We start from the raw sequence: 22922 nt of genomic DNA on the forward strand, positions 1-22922 counted from the left end.
GACATGGTGCACTTATAGATAGATTTGTTTGCATTCACATCTTGGGTAATGTGACTTTCTTTTTTTTTGTAACAAGAGTGAACTGAATTGATAATTACTGATCTCAGAAGCAACAGTTCAATATGGCTCTAATCACAGGGGTTACAACAGTATAGCGTTGCTGCCGGGCAGAAATATTGTATCTCAAATATTTCAGCAATTTTATGTTTTTTTCTTTCTCCGTAAATTAATAATAAACAAATAAAACAAGAATGCTTTTAGACATACAGTACACGGTCACCACCACGACAGAATAAAGCATACGGTACAGTTACAACTTACAACACATAATGGCACATCTCACCTGGGTGTTGATTCTTATGGCGCCGATCGATGGAATCTCAAAGTAGTAACCTGATAATGAAGGACAGAGCAGTCCGTCAATACGCTGTACAAACATGAACCTGATAATGAAGGACAGAGCAGTCCGTCAATACGCTGTACAAACATGAACCTGATAATGAAGGACAGAGCAGTCCGTCAATACGCTGTACAAACATGAACCTGATAATGAAGGACAGAGCAGTCCGTCAATACGCTGTACAAACATGAACCTGATAATGAAGGACAGAGCAGTCCGTCAATACGCTGTACAAACATGAACCTGATAATGAAGGACAGAGCAGTCCGTCAATACGCTGTACAAACATGAACCTGATAATGAAGGACAGAGCAGTCCGTCAATACGCTGTACAAACATGAACCTGATAATGAAGGACAGAGCAGTCCGTCAATACGCTGTACAAACATGAACCTGATAATGAAGGACAGAGCAGTCCGTCAATACGCTGTACAAACATGAACCTGATAATGAAGGACAGAGCAGTCCGTCAATACGCTGTACAAACATGAACCTGATAATGAAGGACAGAGCAGTCCGTCAATACGCTGTACAAACATGAACCTGATAATGAAGGACAGAGCAGTCCGTCAATACGCTGAACAAACATGAACCTGATAATGAAGGACAGAGCAGTCCGTCAATACGCTGAACAAACATGAACCTGATAATGAAGGACAGAGCAGTCCGTCAATACGCTGCACAAACATGAACCTGATAATGAAGGACAGAGCAGTCCGTCAACACGCTGTACAAACATGAACCTGATAATGAAGGACAGAGCAGTCCGTCAATACGCTGTACAAACATGAACCTGATAATTAAGGACAGAGCAGTCCGTCAACACGCTGTACAAACATGAACCTGATAATGAAGGACAGAGCAGTCCGTCAATACGCTGTACAAACATGAACCTGATAATGAAGGACAGAGCAGTCCGTCAATACGCTGTACAAACATGACAGTCAAGCGTGATTAATGCTTATAGTCGTCCATTGGATGTACACTTGCATGTTCCCCTAATGCGCCTAATGGTCGTGAATGCACACAGCATGTCGCTCACAAAAGACAATACAACAGAAAACGGTGCATCCGAGGAGTGAAAATCGAATCATTTCAGGCTATTACATGCAACGCCATCAGCACCAGACGGGCAAGGAGCAGAGGTTGAACCTAACCAAGTATATTTACTCAAAACCTGTACTTTATAGTTCTATACATCTGAGAGGCAAATATTGTACACTGGTTACTCCACCACAATGATTTGGCAGCTTTAGTTACTATTAGTTAGTTTGCGAATTTAGTTTTTTATACATTAAACACTTAAACCATATTTTATACTTCATGCAAAGTGCTGTGAGCTTGCTGTTCTGCTATTTTGGAAAGATTGACACATCTTGAGAATAATGAGTACTTCTAATTTTGGCATTCAAATTATATTTTGATGCCAATACTTTTGTACTTTTAAGCAACATTTTGAATAAAGAAAAAGCCCTGTGCTTGTAACACTGTATTGTGGTATCGATGCTATACCTTTACTTAAGTAAAAAGATCCGTGGTACCGTCCGTACCACCACTGTCCGTTTGGTGGACTGAAAATCGAAGCGCGAGCTGATCATGCAGGAGGCTCTATGGGCGAGCAGGGAGTCGGCCCTGCTGACCCCCAGCATCTCATCATTGTTCTGCTGGGTGTAAATGCTCATTGGGAATGCTGCTGAGCCCCTAGGCGGTGAGCGCTGATTAGGGACGGAAGAGGAGAGCGGGCCGGCTGGGTCAATAACCACCCGCTCCCACCAAGTTATTAAAGCCACGAGTGTTTATACAAAGAGGCGCGAAATGGAGATACATGCCCAGAATGTTAAGAGGGAAGGAGTCTTTGTCGTTTCATTTGGAGACATTATGCACTCGTTGCTACTGTGGCTTTCTTGCACAGATACTGCATTCTCATTGCTTCATTGGTTTTCCCAGATTTTTTTAACCATACAAACCCCTTGCGAGGACCAGGAAAAACTGTCCTCACAATGTCTATTCCTCAAATTCTACTGTACTTGTGGGAACATTTGGTCCTCACAAGTACAGTCCACACACACACACACACACACACACACACACACACACACACACACACACACACACACACACACACACACACACACACACACACACACACACACACACACACACACACACACACACACACACACACACACTTTCTATAGTCTTATTCCGAGAACTCTGTTTGTTCTATTGCTTTTGGTTGTCTGTCAGAGAAGGTGACATCTATAGTTGTGGGTCAATTGGTAACAGAAAGGGCGGAGAGAGAATCAGCGTTATGGGGACTGTAGAAGCTATTGTAATGTTCTGCTGCCTGAGCTAAAACAGCACAGCACTACTTGTCAGCAGGAAATGTGGAATTTAGTGATTTACTTGCCTAATGAAAACCATCAACAGCCACCCGTTTGTCTCTCCCAACTTCATGGCTCTATTTGGGCATGTTTACGACAGCTTACGCTGAACTACAACCACCATCGCCGTAAAAAAATGAGGAGTCGCCTTCATATTTGCCGGCTTTAGAATTGGTTTTAAGTTTTCAGTCAGAATGTTTAATGTTCTGGAGGGTTCTGCCGTCTGTGGACCTCTGTGTGAGCTGGGGGGGGGGGGGGGGGGAGGGGGGGCAGCATGACTCAAAGACGCCGCTTATTGAGTTTGTCGTTAGAGCTCCTGGGTTTTTCGAAAGCACTTCCATCCAGAAAAGGTTGGGAAACGACTGATCGTAGACCTCCGTTTCTCAGCCAGACTATTACTAACATAGTATTACATTACTGCAAGTACCAATTAATTGGTTTCACAATTACAATTCATTGATTATTCCATGTTTTAAAAGAAAAGATATATATTTTTAACATACATTTTGTTTAATAATAATATTAAGTATAAGTTACTTTATCTATGAAATATTTTTTTAACACTGCACCCGGGTGGCACAGTGGTAAGGTAGGGTGATGTAATCCTATGGCTGGGGTGACACCTGTCAGGGAGTGATGGGCGGGAGGAGTAGGACGAAGGCACTACGTCCTTCCGGTGGGGGCTCCTCACAGGTGAGTCAGTATACAAATACACATGTGTGTGGAGGCCTGGGGGGAATCAATTGGCATAACAACAAAAATGGCCCACTTTGCAATATCCTCACGCATATGAATCTCCAGTGTCACAATTTCCCACAATACTCATGCCTACTAATTTGTCTTGCGTTATCCCCCCACAAGTGGGTCACAAGTGGTGTCTGTGTCCTTGTTCAGCCACACAGGGAGACATGCCGGAGCCAAGAAAGAGCCTTGGTTCTCCTCAAACCAAGTGAGACAACAGCCAGTTTCCTGGCCTAGGACGAGAGAGAGAGAGGGGGGGGGGGGGGGATCTATGTTCGTGCATGGAGAAACCTTGTAAAATAAAGTTGTGAGCTTCACTATTTTTGCAATTCTTTTACTTTCTATTTTAAGTGGAAGGAAAATCAATTACACACCCCATGAAGCCTTGAATTCATGAAGTCTCCGGTAGGAGACTCAATTGAACCTACCAGAGCATGTAGTTGGTTCCATCAAAGACATTGGTCTTCAAGCCTTTAAACGCAGAGTTCATACATCTCCTTACACTGACTGTTGAGCTGCAGTGAATCGTATGATGTGGCCAATGGATATAATCTGACTTGCCTTTTGTCCACAATTGCATCGAATAAAAATTAAATTAAACAAGAGCTTGAGACTAAACAACTACACTGGGTCAATAATTGGAAGACAGGTTCTCCATTGTCTGTAAACTTAAAGTAACAGTTGTTGGACATATAAGGTTTCCACCCGACCACGAGAATATTGGACATGCGTCAGTCATGGGCGAAGGGTTCTAGTGTTCCACTGTGTGGGGTGTATCGTGTCAGAGAGCTGCTGCCTCTGTTCGGATGTGATATACCAAAGAGTAATAAGCAGTGCTAGATGTAAGGGCAGCTCCTCAGAGGCCCGGCCTTGTCAACACCATTGTCTGCCACAGAGACCTCACTAGACTGCTGGTGAACAGTTAGAGTGAGTGAGCATGTTGGCACTGAGGCGTACACAATCCTGGACAGAGGGATGTCACACTTATCACCTCACTGCCATATTCCTCCTGCTAATTAATAGCAACCGGCGTGTCATGTGTGTGTGTGTGTGTGTGTGTGTGTGTGTGTGTGTGTGTGTGTGTGTGTGTGTGTGTGTGTGTGTGTGTGTGTGTGTGTGTGTGTGTGTGTGTGTGTGTTGTGTGTGTGCGGCCAAATTTCCCCACAACTGTATTTGGGATTTGAGAAATTTGAGAAATAGACATTGTGAGGAGCTTTTTCTTGGTCCTCACAAAGAAATGGATGTTTTGTGGTTGGACACCCCATGTGTCCAAAACTGTCACTTTTCAGGATTCAAATTCCCAGGTAGCGAAAATAGCACATCTACAAGCTCAAAGCGTGTCGTTTTGAGCTTGCAGATCTGCTACCTTTGTTGCCTTTGTGCGACGTGTGTGTGTGTGTGTGTGTGTGTGTGTGTGTGTGTGTGTTATGAGGAGGTGGGGGTAGCCCTACTTCTGAATCTCTTGGCTCAACTGGCAATGGAACTAATGGGAGAAGTTAGCTCCAGGATAGACCGCCACGGGCCCTAAAACATCCACAACATCTGCTGTCCAAGAGAGCAGGAGGTAGAAAGAAGGCGGTGGCTCAGGGGTAGAGTGGCTGGATGGTAACCGCAAGGTTGCCAGTTCGATCCCGGGCTCCCCCAGAGTTAGTGTCGAAGTGTCCTTGAGCAAGACACTGAACCCCAAATTGCTCCTGATGTGCTGGTCGGTGCCTTGCATGGTTTCCGCCGCCATCGGTGTATGAATGTGTGTGTGAATGGGTGAATTGATGCACAATCTATGTAAAGCGCCTTGGATAAAGGTGCTATATAAATGCACCATTTACCATTTACAGACTGATCAGTGATCACCATGCGAAAGCAACCATTTTTTTATTTCTCAAGAAAGATGGCAACACTTTGGGAGCTTGGATATCTGCTATTTTCACTCTATACGACTAAATTCACCCTTACAGTAAATCATGATATGATGGGTTGGCTGGGGAACGCGCCGAGACCCCCCACTACGTTAACACAGCCTGGGGTTACTGCATCATCTCAGCGTTCCGTATAGTGTCACGCTGAGATCAAGAACAACTCCAGCTAAAAGACTTCACACGTTGATGCTTTGTAAGGGCACGGTATGGCTGAGTTTTTGTTTTGGTTGTGTCAAACAAAAACCTACTTAAGGGCCTACTTAAACTACGCGGAATGCTGTTCAGAGCATATTTATTTGAATGATCAGTCAATCGATTGTGTGCTGACTGGAATCAATGGAACCGACATAGTATACTTCAGTACAAACACATTTTCAACATCACTTTTACAATAATTTTCATATTACCGCCGGTAATGTGATATTATCATTTACATTTGAACTGTTTTCGTTTCACAATTATTTTGGGGGCCCATTTGTAATATCGTCATGGTCCACGAGTGGGCCCCAGCCCACAGGTTGGGACTGGCTGATAGGCTAGGTTCAGTAGGTCACCATGACATTCCATTTGAATGATGGCTGTGTGTGATAAAACACAGCATATAGTACGCCCACATGAACAACTGGATTCATAAGTTCACATAGTGACCACAACTACCGTATTATCTGTGGTGGACAGTACCAAAGTACATTTACTTGAGTACTGTACTAAAATAAATAGTATCTGGACTCACAAGTACATTATGAATTAACCTCTTCAGCCCTCTTCAGCCCTATTCAAATAAAATGCAAATAGAAGATTTACAGTTAAAAAACAAAACAAGAAATCTTTCATTTCTGGAAACTCCCTGACTCCAGTACCTTAACTCAAGTACATACTTGCCCGAGCAACCGTCACTTGTGGTTTAAACATTTAACCAGGAGTATCTCTACTCCGAGTCCAGTACAGGGACTGTAACGTCCACCTCTGCTTATAATTAGCACCATTGTTGAACATCCACCCACCTTTATTGGCACAGGCGATCCACTGCAGTGGAGTGACGTCGTAGTTATGCTGGCCCACAGAGAAGGTGAACACACGGACCTGGGAGGACGCACGTGTACGCACGCACGCACACACACACACACACACACACACACACACACACACACACACACACACACACACACACACACACACACACACACACACACACACACACACACACACACACACACACACACACACACAGTTACAATCAGTGGTGTAAAGTAACTAAGTACATGTACTTAAATAGGGAGGGAATTCCACTGAATATAGTGTCTGCGTAATAAAATGAATTTTCAACTTGAGAGAACACGATGGTATGAATTCCCCTGGGAGACGCAGTAGAAAGAGCTAACAAGTCAATCCCGTCATCCCCGCGCGCCCCTCTTCCTCGCCCCTCCCCGGTGACTTACATCACATGAGTGGGAGTGACAGACACGTCAAACTTCAATATTTATGTCTAAATGACAGTTATCTGTCATGAGGGTTAGTCATGGGCGTGGAGAATGAATATGGGTTCTGGCTATGCAGTGGGAGAATGGATATGGGTTCTGGCTATGCAGTGGTAGAATGGATATGGGTTCTGGCTATGCAGTGGTAGAATGGATATGGGTTCTGGCTATGCAGTGGTAGAATGAATATGGGTTCTGGCTATGCAGTGGTAGAATGGATATGGGTTCTGGCTATGCAGTGGTAGAATGGATATGGGTTCTGGCTATGCAGTGGTAGAATGGATATGGGTTCTGGCTATGCAGTGGTAGAATGGATATGGGTTCTGGCTATGCAGTGGTAGAATGGATATGGGTTCTGGCTATGCAGTGGTAGAATGGATATGGGTCATGGCTATGTAGTGGGAGAACGGAGTTACTTTCCACCACTGGTAGGCCTACTAACTCAAGTAGGCTACTGTTACTTATACAATTTTAAGTTTTTATTTTCTTTTTCTTTACTTTACTTGAATATTTCCAATTTTCAATACTTCTACTCCACTACATCTCAAAGGCAAATACTGTACTTTTGACTCCACTACAATTATTTGACTACTTTAGTTACTAGCTACTTTGTAGATTTGTATTACAAAGCATACACCAACAACTTCAGCAATTTAAAAAAATAGCTGATTAAATGTTTTATTAGCTCACGACATTGTGAGCTAATAAAACAAAGAGAATGGAAAGAGAAGAGCAATGAAACAAACAATGAGTGAACGTGTCGGATGTCATTTCATGGATGCTGATGATAAAGTGGATAATTAGTCAGCGGGTCAGAGCTGTTAACACCAGCCAGCTAGACGAGGAAAGAATTGGACGAGAGAGAGAGTAATGCCCATATTACTCACTAGTAATATGGGCATGGATATGTACAATAATGTACAATGTACAATAGACCATTTTTATTTGAAAATATCAGATCTACAGGCTCACAATGTGTAATGTAAAAAAAGGAAAGTGTAATGTTTTTTAAACATCTTAACATCGACTGCCATTATTGTTTCAGTCTGTATCCCTTCCCTGCCGAGGTCTTTTCAACCCGATATCTTATTTTGAAGACCATTAACTATGTTAGGGAGTTAGGGAACTTTTTCACTGCCGGACCATTTCCTGTTTGTCGATCGCCTAGCAACCGAGAGCTATCCAAAGAGTAGTGGACATGGCGATCTTGGCGAGAGAGAGAGAGAGAGAGAGAGAGAGAGAGAGAGAGAGAGAGAGAGAGAGAGAGAGAGAGAGAGAGAGAGAGAGAGATCACAGGTGGCAGACGAGAGGATAACAGCCACAAAGTATGAAAAGAAAGCTTGGAAGACGAAAATGTCTGGATTTTGTTGTGCACAGCACACAGATTGGGCCTGCTGGCAACTCTGCCTATAGCCAGAACAATGCCTTCTGATAGAGTAAGACATTGTTAGAGAGAGAGAGAGAGAGAGAGAGAGAGAGAGAGAATGCAGCTTGAATATTAAGCCACTTTTGTACAGAGATCCTGCTATAACAGTGTAAAAGAAGAGCCGCCATTAACGGCACCTTTGTTCTATTACACAGAAACAAACAAAGCCTCCTGCGTGTGTTGCTTTTTTCTTTCTTTTTTTTGCGTTCCGGAACCGCGAGGCGTGACGTGTGACAACACAACAGCGCCGGCGTCTAGTGTTTATGATGACAGCTGCTGTTGTCGCTAGATTTGATACATTCACGATTGTACGCATTTAATCCACAAAAATACAGACAAAAAAAAATTGACTGACGTCGTAGACGCAATGCAGTTCACAGAAGCTCCGCCACTGAAGCGTTTTTGTTCACCCAGCGACATAAAGGCTGTTTTTTTCCAAACAACTGGGCTACACTTCCAAACAACTAGAGCATGCTAAAGTTTTATAACCATTCAGTGGATGTCAAAAAGAGCATTCTAAAGTTGACAAAAGTCACTTTGTGACAAAAGTTTGCCCCCCCCCCCTCTCTCTCTCTCTCTCTCGCCCTTGTTTGCTCGCTCTATTTCTCTCTCTCCCACTCCCACTCCCACACAAGGTCGACAGATGATGGCTCTCGGAAGAATTCACAGCCTAGTTTTACGGTAGAATTAGATTTTTTGTGATTGATTGATGTTATTCAGTGTCAGTGAAATAATGATGAAATTCAAACATAATATTGTCTCTGTTGGGTGGAAACCTCATTATGGGCAAAACTATTACATTTCAGGGTTCAAATTCAAATATAGCAAAAGTAAGAATTGCAGATCTATCTGTGACGCTGGAGTATGTAAGTAGGGCATTAACATTCCAACGTGGTCCTGTCAGTGCAAACATACTAGGTGGCAAAGCACTTTATACATACTTTATACTTGTCATGTACATGTCATGAATTCTTATCTTTTAGCCCACGTCTCTGGACAAGCATGTGCATCTACCCTGCCTCATTTATACTCCTTCGTACGACGGTGTCGTGTGGCAAAAAGAACAGCCGTACGCTGTAAGACGTAAAGCGCCGACTCGACACCGCCGCGCGGACAAAGAAAATCACGGAGCTTTCGCCGTGTGCCACGAGCTGGCAGAGTTAACGGATGAGCCGATTAGCAGCCCCGTGGCGACAGACTGACCGTTTTGTTGGGCCAGTTGTACTTCTCGAAGATCTCCTGCTGACGATCTTCGCCGCCATCTGTAAACATCATTATCATCTTATTGCAGCCGGCCCTCGGGGCACTGCTCTCCTGTGAAACATGAGGGGGGAGAGAGAGAGAGAGAGAGAGAGAGAGAGAGAGAGAGAGAGAGAGAGAGAGAGAGAGAGAGAGAGAGAGAGATGGAGAGAGAGGGAGAGAGAGACAGAGACAGAGAGAGACAGAGACACACACAGATAGACACACACAGAGAGAGACAGAGACAGACAGAGAGACACAGAGAGAGAGAGAGAGAGAGAGAGAGAGAGAGAGAGAGAGAGAGAGAGAGAGAGAGAGAGAGAGAGTGGAAAGAAAAGACAGTTAGAAAGTATAGACAGAGACAGAGCACCCAGGGGAGGTTGAATATTCAGGAGACTTACATCCTAGAGAAAGTGAGAGAGAATGAGAGAAAGAGAGACAGAGAGAACCACAGACAGACAGAGAGAGAGAGAGAGAGAGATGTGGAAAGAAAAGAGACAGAGTTAGACACTGTTAACACTGAGTTAGAGACGTGAATGACATTTCACATGAACATTTTTGTTCCCCTTGAACTGTAATTTATGCTATTATGAAGACATCTGTGCTTGAAAAGATTATTGAGTGCTGCAAGCGCACGCAATAGGCATAGTTATTCATGCATGTATGCATGTATACATTCCAAAATGCACCATACTTCCCACGTAAGGATATTGATCTATTTTTTCAAACATTAAAAAAAATAAACATATATTTCCTATACCCTTTTCCTATCATGTACACACCCCATTTAGAGTGCAGTACATCACTTTTTTTTATGCTGGAGCATTAAAAAAAAAAGAAAAAAAAGTGACACCACTTTTAAGTCTAAAAGAGGTGCATGCTTATAACCAGGCGCTGGATTTTAACGTTCAGGTTTGATTCACATTTGGCTGGCTGGCCTCACACCCCCCCCTCCTCCCCTCCCCACCCGCATCACAGGTGCCATTGAGTATGCATGCCAGCGTCATGTCACTCTGACAAGATTCTAATAGAGATAAATAATAATGCTACAATTACACATTTCATTGTGCTGCTGTCTCCCGATCATGGCAGTGAGCTTGCCGCATGCAGACACAGTCGATTATAGTGATCCTTTAATTCAGCGGGGGGTCCTTGAGGGGGTTCCAGCGGGTCAATACTGTAGCATCACAATCATTTGAAGCCCTTTATCCATATCCGCGGCCAAAACAGTTTGGCCTAAAAAACTGGCCCCTAATGCATAAACTGGAGTTCCTTGAAAAAAAATGAAAAGAAAAGTTGAGTATCGTTTGTGTTAGTAGGTGGTGGGTGGGGGTATATGTGGTGGTGCAGGGTGGGGAGGTATATGGTGGTGCAGGGTGGGGGGGCTGCAGGCTCCTGGCTCCATGCCTCCGGGAGCCCACCAGAGGAATACAGAGTGTGTGTGTGCGTGCCCCCCACGCCTCTCCTCTGGGCTGCACGCGCGCCGCTCATCCATCATCCCATCAGCGCCCATTAGGGTGGCAGCCTGCTAAAATACACAGCGTTGCAGCAGACGGGTGGCGCCGAGGCGAGGCGAGGCGGGCACCTGTGTCGGCGGCCACATGGGAACCGCCGCCGCCGCTGGTGGGAAGCTGCTATAGGTACATTTACTCAGGTACTTTTAGATCGCTGCTCCCCAAATAAAACGGTGGGTCGGGACCCATCGTATTGGGTCATGGACCAGTTCTTATGGGTCTCTATAAAAAAGGGAGATATAGCATATCTCCCTTTTCCTGTTTCCTTGAAGTAAAAAAAAGTATACATACATACACTATATATTTCAAAAGATTTTAACTTTAACTTTCCATTCTAAAACAATTTTTTTTAACCAAAAGTATTGAATTAATAAAATGTTTTTTTTTAATTAAAGAAAGTAGTGAAAATAGCAGATCTACAAGCTCACAAGCTACAACGTTTGGGAGCCACTGCTTTAGATGGCGTGTCATTCAGACAGATGCTTGGTTCATCGTTTTCCTGGTATCCTAATAGTTTCAATGCACAGAATATTATTTTGACAGTGTACTGTTTTAGACGATGCTATAGGCTCTCCTTGGTTTACCTGTATGCTAGTTTACTGAGGGTTAAATGCAAAGTTCCTATACGTTTATACTTCTACACTATGTCTCAGAGGCAAATATTTTTCCAAAAGTCTATCTCGATGGCTGTTGTGCTAATACTCAAGTATAATTTTCAATACAGGCCTTTTTCTACACTGACTGTAGTACAGTGGTATTGGTATTTAAGTACATTAAAGTACTTCCACCACACTTTGGTGTACAGTGCATGGCAAACATCACTTCTAAACAGGCATGCAGCCAACACCTCCGCCATTCTGGAAGCCTCTAAAGTGAAGCCGGTTCATTCCATGTCAGCACCACTTCATCATTGTTAATTCAACCTACACCGCACAGAAACCCGAGTGCTACTTTCACTCCCAAAACGTGTGCAAAATGCACTGGATTTCCGTGCTGCAAAGTAATTAGGCATGATTGTATCATTGACAGATTTGTTAATTCCCTGCATTTCCCTGTGAATACTTTTCTTTTTTTTTGCTGATAGTGTGCCAGCTCTGTTTCATAATTCCCCACCCTGCAAATTAGCATATCGTTGTGCCATGTATACCTGCACTGAAGCCCAATGTTGTTTATGAAGAATGCAGAGGCACTGAGTTTTGCATTTCACATTAGAAACTTTTCTTACTACCAGCAGCGATTCACATGCATTTCTGCCTCCTTTTGTTGCTATTTTAATTGAGTTTGACCACTGGCTCTCCAACACTTTCAAGTCTGAGACCCCAAAATGTATATGTATTTGGCCACAGACACCCCCCCCCCCCCCCCCCCATTTTAAAAGGTTCTGTGCCAGGGACCCCCATAAGAGAAGATTTGTGTTAAAATGCTCGAAATTATTCAACATGGTTCACAATTACTTATCAAAAGTAGCAGATTTACTCTGCTACATTAGCTTGTAGATCCTTTGCTAAACTAATTTAGCTGGGGACCCCCTGGAACCCCCTCCACTTTGAGAACCATTGCGTTTGACAAAGCTCATGTGATAGCATCACTATTTCACATATATTGTATATGTTGTTTGCTTTCTTTATTCTTTACCATTCTCTTGAAACAGCAAATGTTGGGACCTTATGGCTTCATTATGGATAGGACAGTATAGGCTCACAGGAAATGCAGAGAGAGATGGGGAATGACATGCAGCAAAGGCTGTCAGGATCCGCACTCAAACCCAAAATGGCAGGCTACATTGTGGCATAGTCTTGTGGTGCGACAGTCAGTGGGGAAAAGTAACCAAGTACATTTACTCAAGTACTGTACACATTCAAGGCATTTCATTTTTTACTTTTACAGTTTTAACTCAAAGCTTTGCTTCTGGGGCGTCCCTGGGCTGGAACAAAATATTTTCAGATGGGTGTCAAATACATTATAATGTTGAGGGTCCTTGACATGATTAAGTTTGAGCACCACTAAACCTTCTACTACACAAAAACGTTTTTGAGAAAACTTTCGGACTTCAGGTCTTAGTGTTAATCAGGTCACTTAAATAAAGTGGTGAAAGGGACAGCTTCTTACATTGAGAAGCTGCTCAAAGGCAAACGTGAAGCCAGTCTTGTAGTCTGTGGTCCCTTTGGCCTGCATGTGAGACACAGCCTCCTTGAAGATCTTCTTGTTCCGGATGGTGGCTTGAACCAACGTCTTGAAGCAGGGGACCACGGCGTCGGCCTTCTCATTGAACTGGGTTCATGGGAAGACAAAGACAAAAGCAAATAGAAAAAACATGACTCTTCTTCTCTCTTTCTGGTGCTTTGTGGCAGCAGCAGTGCATAATGTACTATACAGGCGTACTCAGTGGGTGTGTGGCGCTTTTGTGGATTCATGTGGACACACATCATTAATTGAGATGATTCCATGTGTGCAGTGAACGTTTTGACCCCATGACGTTTTATAAAAAACATCCTCGTGGGTACATGCCCTGAGGTTTGACAAGCCTCACAATTATGGGCTTAGTGTTATTGAGTTTTATGAGATTACACCCGCACTACCCTCTTTTTCTAGATACAGATATGATTGGCTGTGTTCTAAAGGTTCTCTCCCCTTTCTCCCTCCCTCTCTCCCTCCCTCTCCGTCTTTCTCCTTCTCTCTTCCTAGCCTCCCTTCATCTGTCTCCCTCTCTCTATATATCTGATTGAATACTTTTACAAATTGCAAACAGTACAGCAATTGCGCAATTACAATTACGCAAGCAATGCTAAAAAGGTTAACACAAAAGGCCTTGATGGCTTATTGTTTCCATTGTGGTCCTATACACTATGTATTCCATTCATAATCAGGACATACAGTAGGCTACATAACGAACCATACAATAATACCAGGAGGAATACAAGTTTGACAAATTCTTAGTATACATAGCTTGTTGATTACTTTTAATGCAGTAATGGTCATTTTTCATTTATGGCAATTCAAATTAAAACACACTTATTAGGCTGGTTTTGAATGAGGATATTGGGGTGATGGTTTGATGGCTGGTGGTAGAGCATTCCACGTTTGTGTAGAGCATTCCACGTTTGTGGCAAATTTGTGGGAGTACAATTAAGATGCCGTCTCTCCCTCTCTTGCAGTATGTATGTATGTATGTATGTATGTATGTATGTAGTACGGTCTCTAGGACGTGGCTGCCCCGTGCCTCCGCGGCTGGCAGTAAACACAGCTAATTACAACCTTCCACACAAAGAACAGGTGCGAGCTGAAAATGCCAATGGAAACCATTGAACAGAGACCCTGAAGGTAATATCATCTGTCTCATCTCATACACAGCATTAGTCTACAAGTGCGCACGTGCACGCACGCACGCATAAACGTGTATAGGTTTGTGTGAACAGGCAGGTGTGTGTGTTGCCTCCGGTGTATGCGGTCAGGGTGGCGTTGGGAATGGATGATTAGAAACCATGTCTGTAACACCTAGCGTTCAAACATCGTTTCTTCTTGAAGGTCAACTTCAAAACCAGTTGACATTTTCAGGACGGAATGATGTAAAATGTTTGTCTGCGGCTGCGCGCACATGTGTGTGTGCATGGGTGCGTGCATGCGCGTGTGTGTGTGTGTGTGTGTGTGTGTGTGTGTGTGTGAAAAGCTGACATTTCTCATAGTTTGTGTTGCTTCATATTCAAATTGCTTGGAGAGCACATTGGCGTGGGCTGAACTATTCAAAGTCAGATCAATGTGGATGTTTGTCAGAATAACCTAATGTCAAACTCCAGCCTCCAGGTGTTGTCATGTACACAAAAGGTGGCTGGGGTCTGCAATGCATCCCCAGGGTTCATCTAACTGTACAAATATATTCATAAGCAGTGGGAGAAATACGCAAAACCAGTTCTATGAAAACAAACAAGGCCAATAGAAGCTACAAGGCCACATGGGGCACTTTACACCTACATATGACGTCTGGGGACATTTTAAGGTCTTTTTGAATAATATAATATTTTCTTTTTTTTTGCTTCCTTGTTTACGGTCCGACTGAACTGTCTCTTTACTCTAAATCTACGGCGCTCTCCATGGTTTTGATCAAAACGTCATCATTTCTGACTTAACCAATCATCTCGTTTGGAATATAATCGCTTCTAGAAAGAGTTGAGATGTGACAGCGCAAAGTAGTAATGGAAGATTATACCCCACGGTTTTGGGGGGAAATGGAAGCTTTTCTGAGTAAAATCTGCCTCATCTGCTGAGCACTCTAGCGCCCTTATTCTGAAATTCTTATTCTTATAAGAATTCTTCCCTTATTCTTGTGTTTTTAGCTAAAACGTCATTGAAATTAACAACAAAATGTACAGTAAAATCATATTGAATGTTTTCTTTTAAAAGGAGAGGGCCTGGTATTGACCCTGGTCAACCAAGTGTACAGGGTTTAACAGGCTAATGTCATGCACGCTCGTGTGCACACACGCACGCATGCACACGCACACACACACACACACACACACACACACACACACACACACACACACACAATAGTACAGCAGTTCACACAGAGTACACATATGGGGTAAGTTGATGCATACAGGAATGTTGTATACGTTCTGTAAGCCGTTACCGTCTATATTGTTCCTGTCGGGTGGAGACCCTGTATGTACAAAACCATTCCTTTTTTATTATTATTATTATTATTATTATTTTTAAACATACACATTTGAAACAGGGATATACAAGGTTTCTGCACTGACTGTCTATATACTGCAGGGTGAAAATCAGTTGCGTTAGATAAGCACGCTCATTTCTTGCTCTTAGAACCGGGATTTAAAGGCATACACTGTCTAAGAGCAATGGATTATGGGAGGATTACTGAAGGAAGACTCCGGTTACCACGCAACTCTGGTCTGTGTGTGTGTGTGTGTGTGTGTGTGTGTGTGTGTGTGTGTGTATTTCTCGATCCTATACACTCCTAATCATTACTCCTAATAGAAAGCTTGGTAATCAACAGCGGGCACACGCACACGCACGCGCATGCACACGCACACACACAATTTGGTATTGCAGCTCGAGCCAGCACTGGGCCGTTGACTATCATTGTGCACGTTCATGTTATTGGGCCGATGACACGTCAACGCTATGTTTCATACGTGGACGCGAGCAAATGGCGCAATGATAGTGAACAGCCCAGCGTGTTCACAATTTGGCCCAATACCATCCCAGAATGCACTCTGTTCCTACCCGGAAGGAGGAGTGAAATCGCCTCATGCGCTTTTGAGCAACTTAATGCAAGTGGATGGGAGGAGAAATCCGGTGACGTCTCTATTAATATATACTCCAAGGATAAAACTAGTACTTTCTCTTGCATCACACAGTTCCTAAGCCATTTCACACATACTAATTACACAAGTGCAAAATGGCCGCTATTGCGTGAGTGTGGCCAAAAGCGACGGCCGCCACGCCCCGTCCCCATGCTCACCCGGGCCACGTTGACGTAGTCGTCGTCTGACAGGGTGTCCAGCATCTCCATCACGGAGGTCTTCATCAGCTTCAGGGTGAGCCCACTGACACTCCCACTCCTGCAGGACACACACCCACCACCACCATCATCATCATCATCATCATCTTCCACCGTAGTCTGAAGACTCCGCAGCACTTGCCGTAGCACTTGCACTAGCCTCGAACTCATATAATTTAGATAGCATATTATCATATTATGTAGACATACAGTAGCGATCTATAGTGTATGCTCTTAGGTTCATTGTACAGATATTCCACTGTTGGGACGGATGTTAGGTTCTTAGCTTGCTTCTGATCCTTGATGACTATCTCTATGTATTGGATGTATTACCATGTGTTGTTCTCGCATACTGTAAATCGCTCTGGATTAAGAGCGTCTGCTAAATGCCTAAATTGTAAATGATCATCGCCATCATCAACACCACCGCTGAGCAACGGAGCAATCGCATACTAACTTGAGTGACCGACCACCCTATTTAAACGAGGAAGTTGCATTGTTTGTGTTGCTGCTGCTTTTAAACCTTGTGCTCACATCCAACCACCTCAGCTACCGCATGTTTTAGATCTCATTTCATATTCCTTAAAATGTTTCAATCCATTCATGAGTTGTCTTCACTGAAACTACAAAATCATCGTGCTTATTCGCCCTAGCTGTACACTTGACATGACAAAATACAGTTTTTGCTATTTTTGAAGCATTTTCACCTATAGAATCGGCAAGGTTGAACGCTTTGTAACAGCTGGGGGAGGTGGTGGCCCCCGTGCCCAAAACACACGACAACCCTCTAATCTGTTGCCCCAGTTGCAGTGGATCTAGGTATTCACACAGAGGGATGTGTGTATTGAGACCCAGTTGCAGTGGATCTAGGTATTCACACAGAGGGATGTGTGTATTGAGACCCAGTTGCAGTGGATCTAGGTATTCACACAGAGGGATGTGTGTATTGAGACCCAGTTGCAGTGGATCTAGGTATTCACACAGAGGGATGTGTGTATTGAGACCCAGTTGCAGTGGATCTAGGTATTCACACAGAGGGATGTGTGTATTGAGACCCAGTTGCAGTGGATCTAGGTATTCACACAGAGGGATGTGTGTATTGAGACCCAGTTGCAGTGGATCTAGGTATTCACACAGAGGGATGTGTGTATTGAGACCCAGTTGCAGTGGATCTAGGTATTCACACAGAGGGATGTGTGTATTGAGACCCAGTTGCAGTGGATCTAGGTATTCACACAGAGGGATGTGTGTATTGAGACCCAGTTGCAGTGGATCTAGGTATTCACACAGAGGGATGTGTGTATTGAGACCCAGTTGCAGTGGATCTAGGTATTCACACAGAGGGATGTGTGTATTGAGACCCAGTTGCAGTGGATCTAGGTATTCACACAGAGGGATGTGTGTATTGAGACCCAGTTGCAGTGGATCTAGGTATTCACACAGAGGGATGTGTGTATTGAATGTTGAAGGAGACAGACTGCTGGTTGACAGACTGACTGGGGAGATTAACAGAAGGTTGTGGGTCTGAGAGATCAGATTCCCCTCAAACCAACAGGTGGCACTGGTGCCCTTTGATGGGGAGGAAGGGAACCATTCTAACTAGAGAGTCCCAACAGAGGGCAGGGGGAAGGGGAGAGAGAGAGAGAGAGAGAGGGAGAGGGAGAGAGAGAGAGGGAGGGAGAGCGCGAGAGATTCACACATCCACGCTGATCATCATGTCCTTCGGAGACGTTTGTATTCAGTGTTATTACGACTTTACTGGGTGAGTTTTGCCTTCTATTGGTTTCTGACCTTCTGATGTATTGTAATGAATTCCATCAATTCAAAGAAGAGAGAGAGTGGGGGGGGGGGGGGGGGGGGGATACTCACACGTCCACGATGATGACCATGTCCTTCGGGGAAGACGCTCCTTGGATGTACCTGTCCAAAAACAAAGACAAAAACAACAAAAGATGTCACCCTCATCGGAGAAGGAGAATGGATCCAAAAAGTTTACAATAAGCCATGATAATAATATGCTGCTGAGCCCACTGATGCTACAGAACTCTGAAATGGCTTATGAGCTTATAGAAGAGTTTGATAAGTTGTCCTCTGTGTAATTCAGACATGCTGCACGGGGACAGACCTCCTCCTCTCTGCCCAATAATACAATACAATACAATGCAATACAATACAATACCCCTTCTTATCTGTCAATAAAGAACCAAGCCAAACTAATTGCCTTGCTGGATGTGCCCGTCTAAATAAATAATGTCTGGCCAACGTGTACAAACATAGGGTGTTCCTGACTGTCATCATGGCCTGGCTGCCATGGGCTTAAACAACCAGTGATGCATGGTAGTAGTTCACCCCCTCCAAAAAAATAAATAAACATATTTTCTATCAATTACACAGCCCATGAAGCCTTAAATTCATTGAGATGTTTTAGTCGCATACCTGAGCCAAGAATCCACTGAGCCGCTGAGCGGCGGAGTGCCCGCTAGGACACTCAAAGAGCCTCCTGCTGAGCAGCCACCCGCTCATCCCATTATTGGCTTGGGAATGTGACAAAACAAAGACTACTCCTATAATGAGCTGAGCTGTGCTTGATTCAGGGAGTCTGGCGTATGATACGGTCGATGTCCAACGGGCCAATGGATCCGATGGATCTGACGTAATTAGTCTTTTAGTCACAACAAGCTTTTGTCTGTACTTTTCACTGGTTTCATACTGTATTTATAAAACCCACAGTCCACAGACATACTTAATCACTTAAGTAAGCTTGTAGATGAGGCTTGGTGTGTAGACCAAACAAAAAACAAACATACATACTGTAACACTGATGATAGTGCTGTCAAACAAGTCTATGAAGCCATCTATGAAATCTATGAATGGATAGAGTCTGCTCTATCTAAATGTCTCTTGGCTTTTCACTGTATTTTTTTACTTTTGTTTTGTTTATTTAGACGGGACACCGCATACATACGGGAACAATACATAATATATAAATGTAATGTAAATGCACTGAATCACGCATCACGTCACGCTGTGTTTCGAGCTGGATTTTGAGCATGTGGATCTGCTGCTTTTGAAGCTTTTGTATGTGTGACGCTGTTAGCATGATCAAGTATGGGGTTAATTTACAGTTGGGGGAAAAACACAAAACGTTCAAACATGGAGTAGAGGTGCTCCGATTGATCGGCCAATTTTCACTCCAAATGACTCGTTCGGTGATCAGCAATTTCCCGATCTGGAGAAACCAAAAATCTGAGATATAGTATAATATCGTTTGACAGGCCTAAACATTCTCCCCTTGCTTCCCACAAGCACAGGAACCGTTTTGACATATAATAATTTTGATAATACTCAGATCTTCCCCTTACGCACTACAGTAGATCGGTATCGGCCGACCGCGAGAAAAACAATCGGGATCGGTCCCAAAAGACCTGATCGGAGTTCACCTCTAAAATGGAGAGGTTTCACCTCTAACATGGAGAGGTTTCACCTCTAACATGGAGAGGTTTCACCTCTAACATGGAGAGGTTTCACCTCTAATATGGAGGTTTCACCTCTAATATGGAGAGTTTTCACCTCTAACATGGAGAGGTTTCACCTCTAACATGGAGAGGTTTCACCTCTAATATGGAGAGGTTTCACCTCTAATATGGAGAGGTTTCACCTCTAACATGGAGAGGTTTCACCTCTAATATGGAGAGGCTTCACCTCTAACATGGAGAGGTTTCACCTCTAACATGGAGAGGTTTCACCTCTAACATGGAGAGGTTTCACCTCTAACATGGAGAGGTTTCACCTCTAATATGGAGAGTTTTCACCTCTAACATGGAGAGGTTTCACCTCTAACATGGAGAGGTTTCACCTCTAACATGGAGAGGTTTCACCTCTAATATGGAGAGTTTTCACCTCTAACATGGAGAGGTTTCTGCCCCGACGACAAAATAAAGAGCAGAAATGTGGAGACACAGGGTTTGTGCCTGTCAGCGATGCTATATTTAGTCAGCCTGTGCTATACAGGCTATGTAAACATGTCAGCTATAGCAGCGCTGAGCGGAGCTGACCTGCGTGCTAGTGCAGAGCCAGAGCCGATATGCTCTTCCTCTCCACTGAGTCATCAGTGGGACGGACAGCATCAAAAGCCTAGTTTACTCTGGCCAGGAATTTAATGTCAGGCGGGGAATGCGAGACGCTTGAGACCATTAACGCTACTGTTGTTGAGTAGCCACTCCTAAAGGAAGAGGCTTGTGTGTGGGCGAGCGTGCGCTCGTGCGCGCGTGTGTAGAATTTACTATTTACATTTAAGGCATTTAGCAGACCCTCTTAGCCAGAGCGACTTACAATATGCAAGATAAACACATAGCCGACCGGTACATCAAATGCAGAGCCAGTGTAGTGCCGCAATAAACTAGGAACACCGTACCTCAAATCTAAACAATATCTATCTATCTATCTATCTATCTATAAATGCACCAAGTCTCTGTACGTCTGTACAGTATGTCTGACTGTACATGTGTACGTCTGTAATGCTATGATTAGTTTGGGCGGTCACAGTCTGAAAGGTTTGGAAACGCTTAGTAAACAATGAACCTATAGCCATCTAGATCATTTTAAGTAGTGGTCAATTTTTTTTATTAAAAATAAAATAAATAAAGGATGTTGATTAATATGCTTGAGGGCTATGACTCCACAAGTATGGTAGAGTTTGAGAAATATTGACATTGTAAGGACAATGTCATGGTCCTCACAAGATAAATGGTTGATTTTAAAATCTACAAACTGACACATTAGATCTTGTAGATCGGCTATCGCCGGCGTGCAACTATAACTCTGGCTCGATGTAACAGCCGACAGCAAGACAACACACCCTCTGCTTCTCGTCTCCCCCTCTGCCTTTTGTAGAGAAAACGTAGAAAAAAGGCAACCATATTGCTATATGTCAATGGTAAAATTGCCAAATTGTAGTAATACCAACTAAGTGTGCGCCCGTGTGCGTGTGTGTGTGTGTGTGTGTGTGTGTGTGTGTGTGTGTGCGTGCGTGCGCTTGTGTGTGCGTGCGTGCGCTTGTGCGTGCGTGCGGTCTCCCATGGTTGTGTGTGCCCGCCAGGCAGGGGTCTTACACACAATGAACCGAGGCGGAGGCTGGACTACTTGTTCCCTCTGAGAGGCACAGTCTGCCCAGGGTTGATAGAGGATGACATAGTGTATAGGGGCAAAATGGAAGAAGAATCACCCTCATTCCTTCCCAGCAGCAATTAAATTCACATTTATGCCCAATTCAAAGAGAGAGAGAGAGAGAGAGAGAGAGAGAGAGAGAGAGAGAGGAGATTGATGGGATTACAGACCAACGGGGGGGCAGTCCTCATGTGAATAGTTTGACATTGTTAGGAGCGAGCGAGTGTTTAGCAGTTGGTGGAAAGTAACTAAGTACATTTACTCAAGTAGACCTACTGTACATACTTTGACTTTAATTGAGGAAAAAACATTTTTCAATAGTTTTGACTTCTATTCCAGCTAGGGATGTGCCGATGAGACATTTTGGCCGATATCGATATCCGATGTAATTTATTGATGTTATGGCCGATAACCGATATTACCGATGTCGATATGACCTCATTCTGTATTGAAAGATTATAATAATTGTGTTCATTCTGAAAAAGACATGTAACAGGGTATCTACTGCAGACTTAGGCAAGTCATATTTAACTTAAATACCTTTATATTTATTATTGTGAGCTTGTAGATCTGTTCAAGCGGTTACTTTGGGCTTGTTTATCTGTAAAGACAGATTCATCGGACAGATTAATTAATTGGTCTGATTGATTAATCGAACCGATGCCGATTCAACTAAAAACAACTAAAATTGTCTGATACAGATGTGTTTGTCTGATACAGATGTGTTTGCCGATTAATCTCTAATTCCAGCACATCTCAGGCAAATATTTTTACCACAAAATATTGGACATGCAGCTTTGGTTGGTTTGCAGATTTTGATTATTATTATAAAATGTACATTCACCACGTAAGCCCTACGTTATATTTTGGCAGTTCAAAAATAGGCTCTATAATCTATGAGCTCACAAGGCATCTCATCTTAATGCCTAGTGAGCTTGTAGATCTGCTATTTTCGAAAGGCTTTGACAAATGGTCTGATGTATGATCTCAATGCCAACTATATTACTCAAGTAAAATTGTGAATAATAATATGTGTATAACCGAGTACTTGATATTGTGGTATATACTTGTACTCCAATACATCTCAGAAGCAAAAACTGGTCTGATATATATTTAGTTACTTTGCAGATCGAGTGA

General features: G+C 43.5%; 1 protein-coding gene across 1 annotated transcript in view; it reads right to left on the reverse strand.

Annotated features, from left to right (window-relative positions):
* cacna2d2a (calcium channel, voltage-dependent, alpha 2/delta subunit 2a) overlaps positions 1 to 22922 on the reverse strand; it is a 263548-nt gene that overhangs the window by 31021 nt on the left and 209605 nt on the right. The window contains exons 9-14 of the mRNA XM_080783437.1: positions 18489 to 18539; positions 16581 to 16680; positions 13208 to 13369; positions 9549 to 9659; positions 6446 to 6524; positions 344 to 393 (exon numbers count right to left, since the gene is read on the reverse strand). Coding sequence (XP_080639563.1) covers positions 344 to 393; positions 6446 to 6524; positions 9549 to 9659; positions 13208 to 13369; positions 16581 to 16680; positions 18489 to 18539 — 553 coding nt within the window. The remainder of the gene's footprint in view (positions 1 to 343; positions 394 to 6445; positions 6525 to 9548; positions 9660 to 13207; positions 13370 to 16580; positions 16681 to 18488; positions 18540 to 22922) is intronic.

This window comes from Protomyctophum bolini (assembly GCF_963924005.1).
Source record: "Protomyctophum bolini genome assembly, chromosome: 2".
Taxonomy (NCBI): Eukaryota; Metazoa; Chordata; class Actinopteri; order Myctophiformes; family Myctophidae; genus Protomyctophum; species Protomyctophum bolini.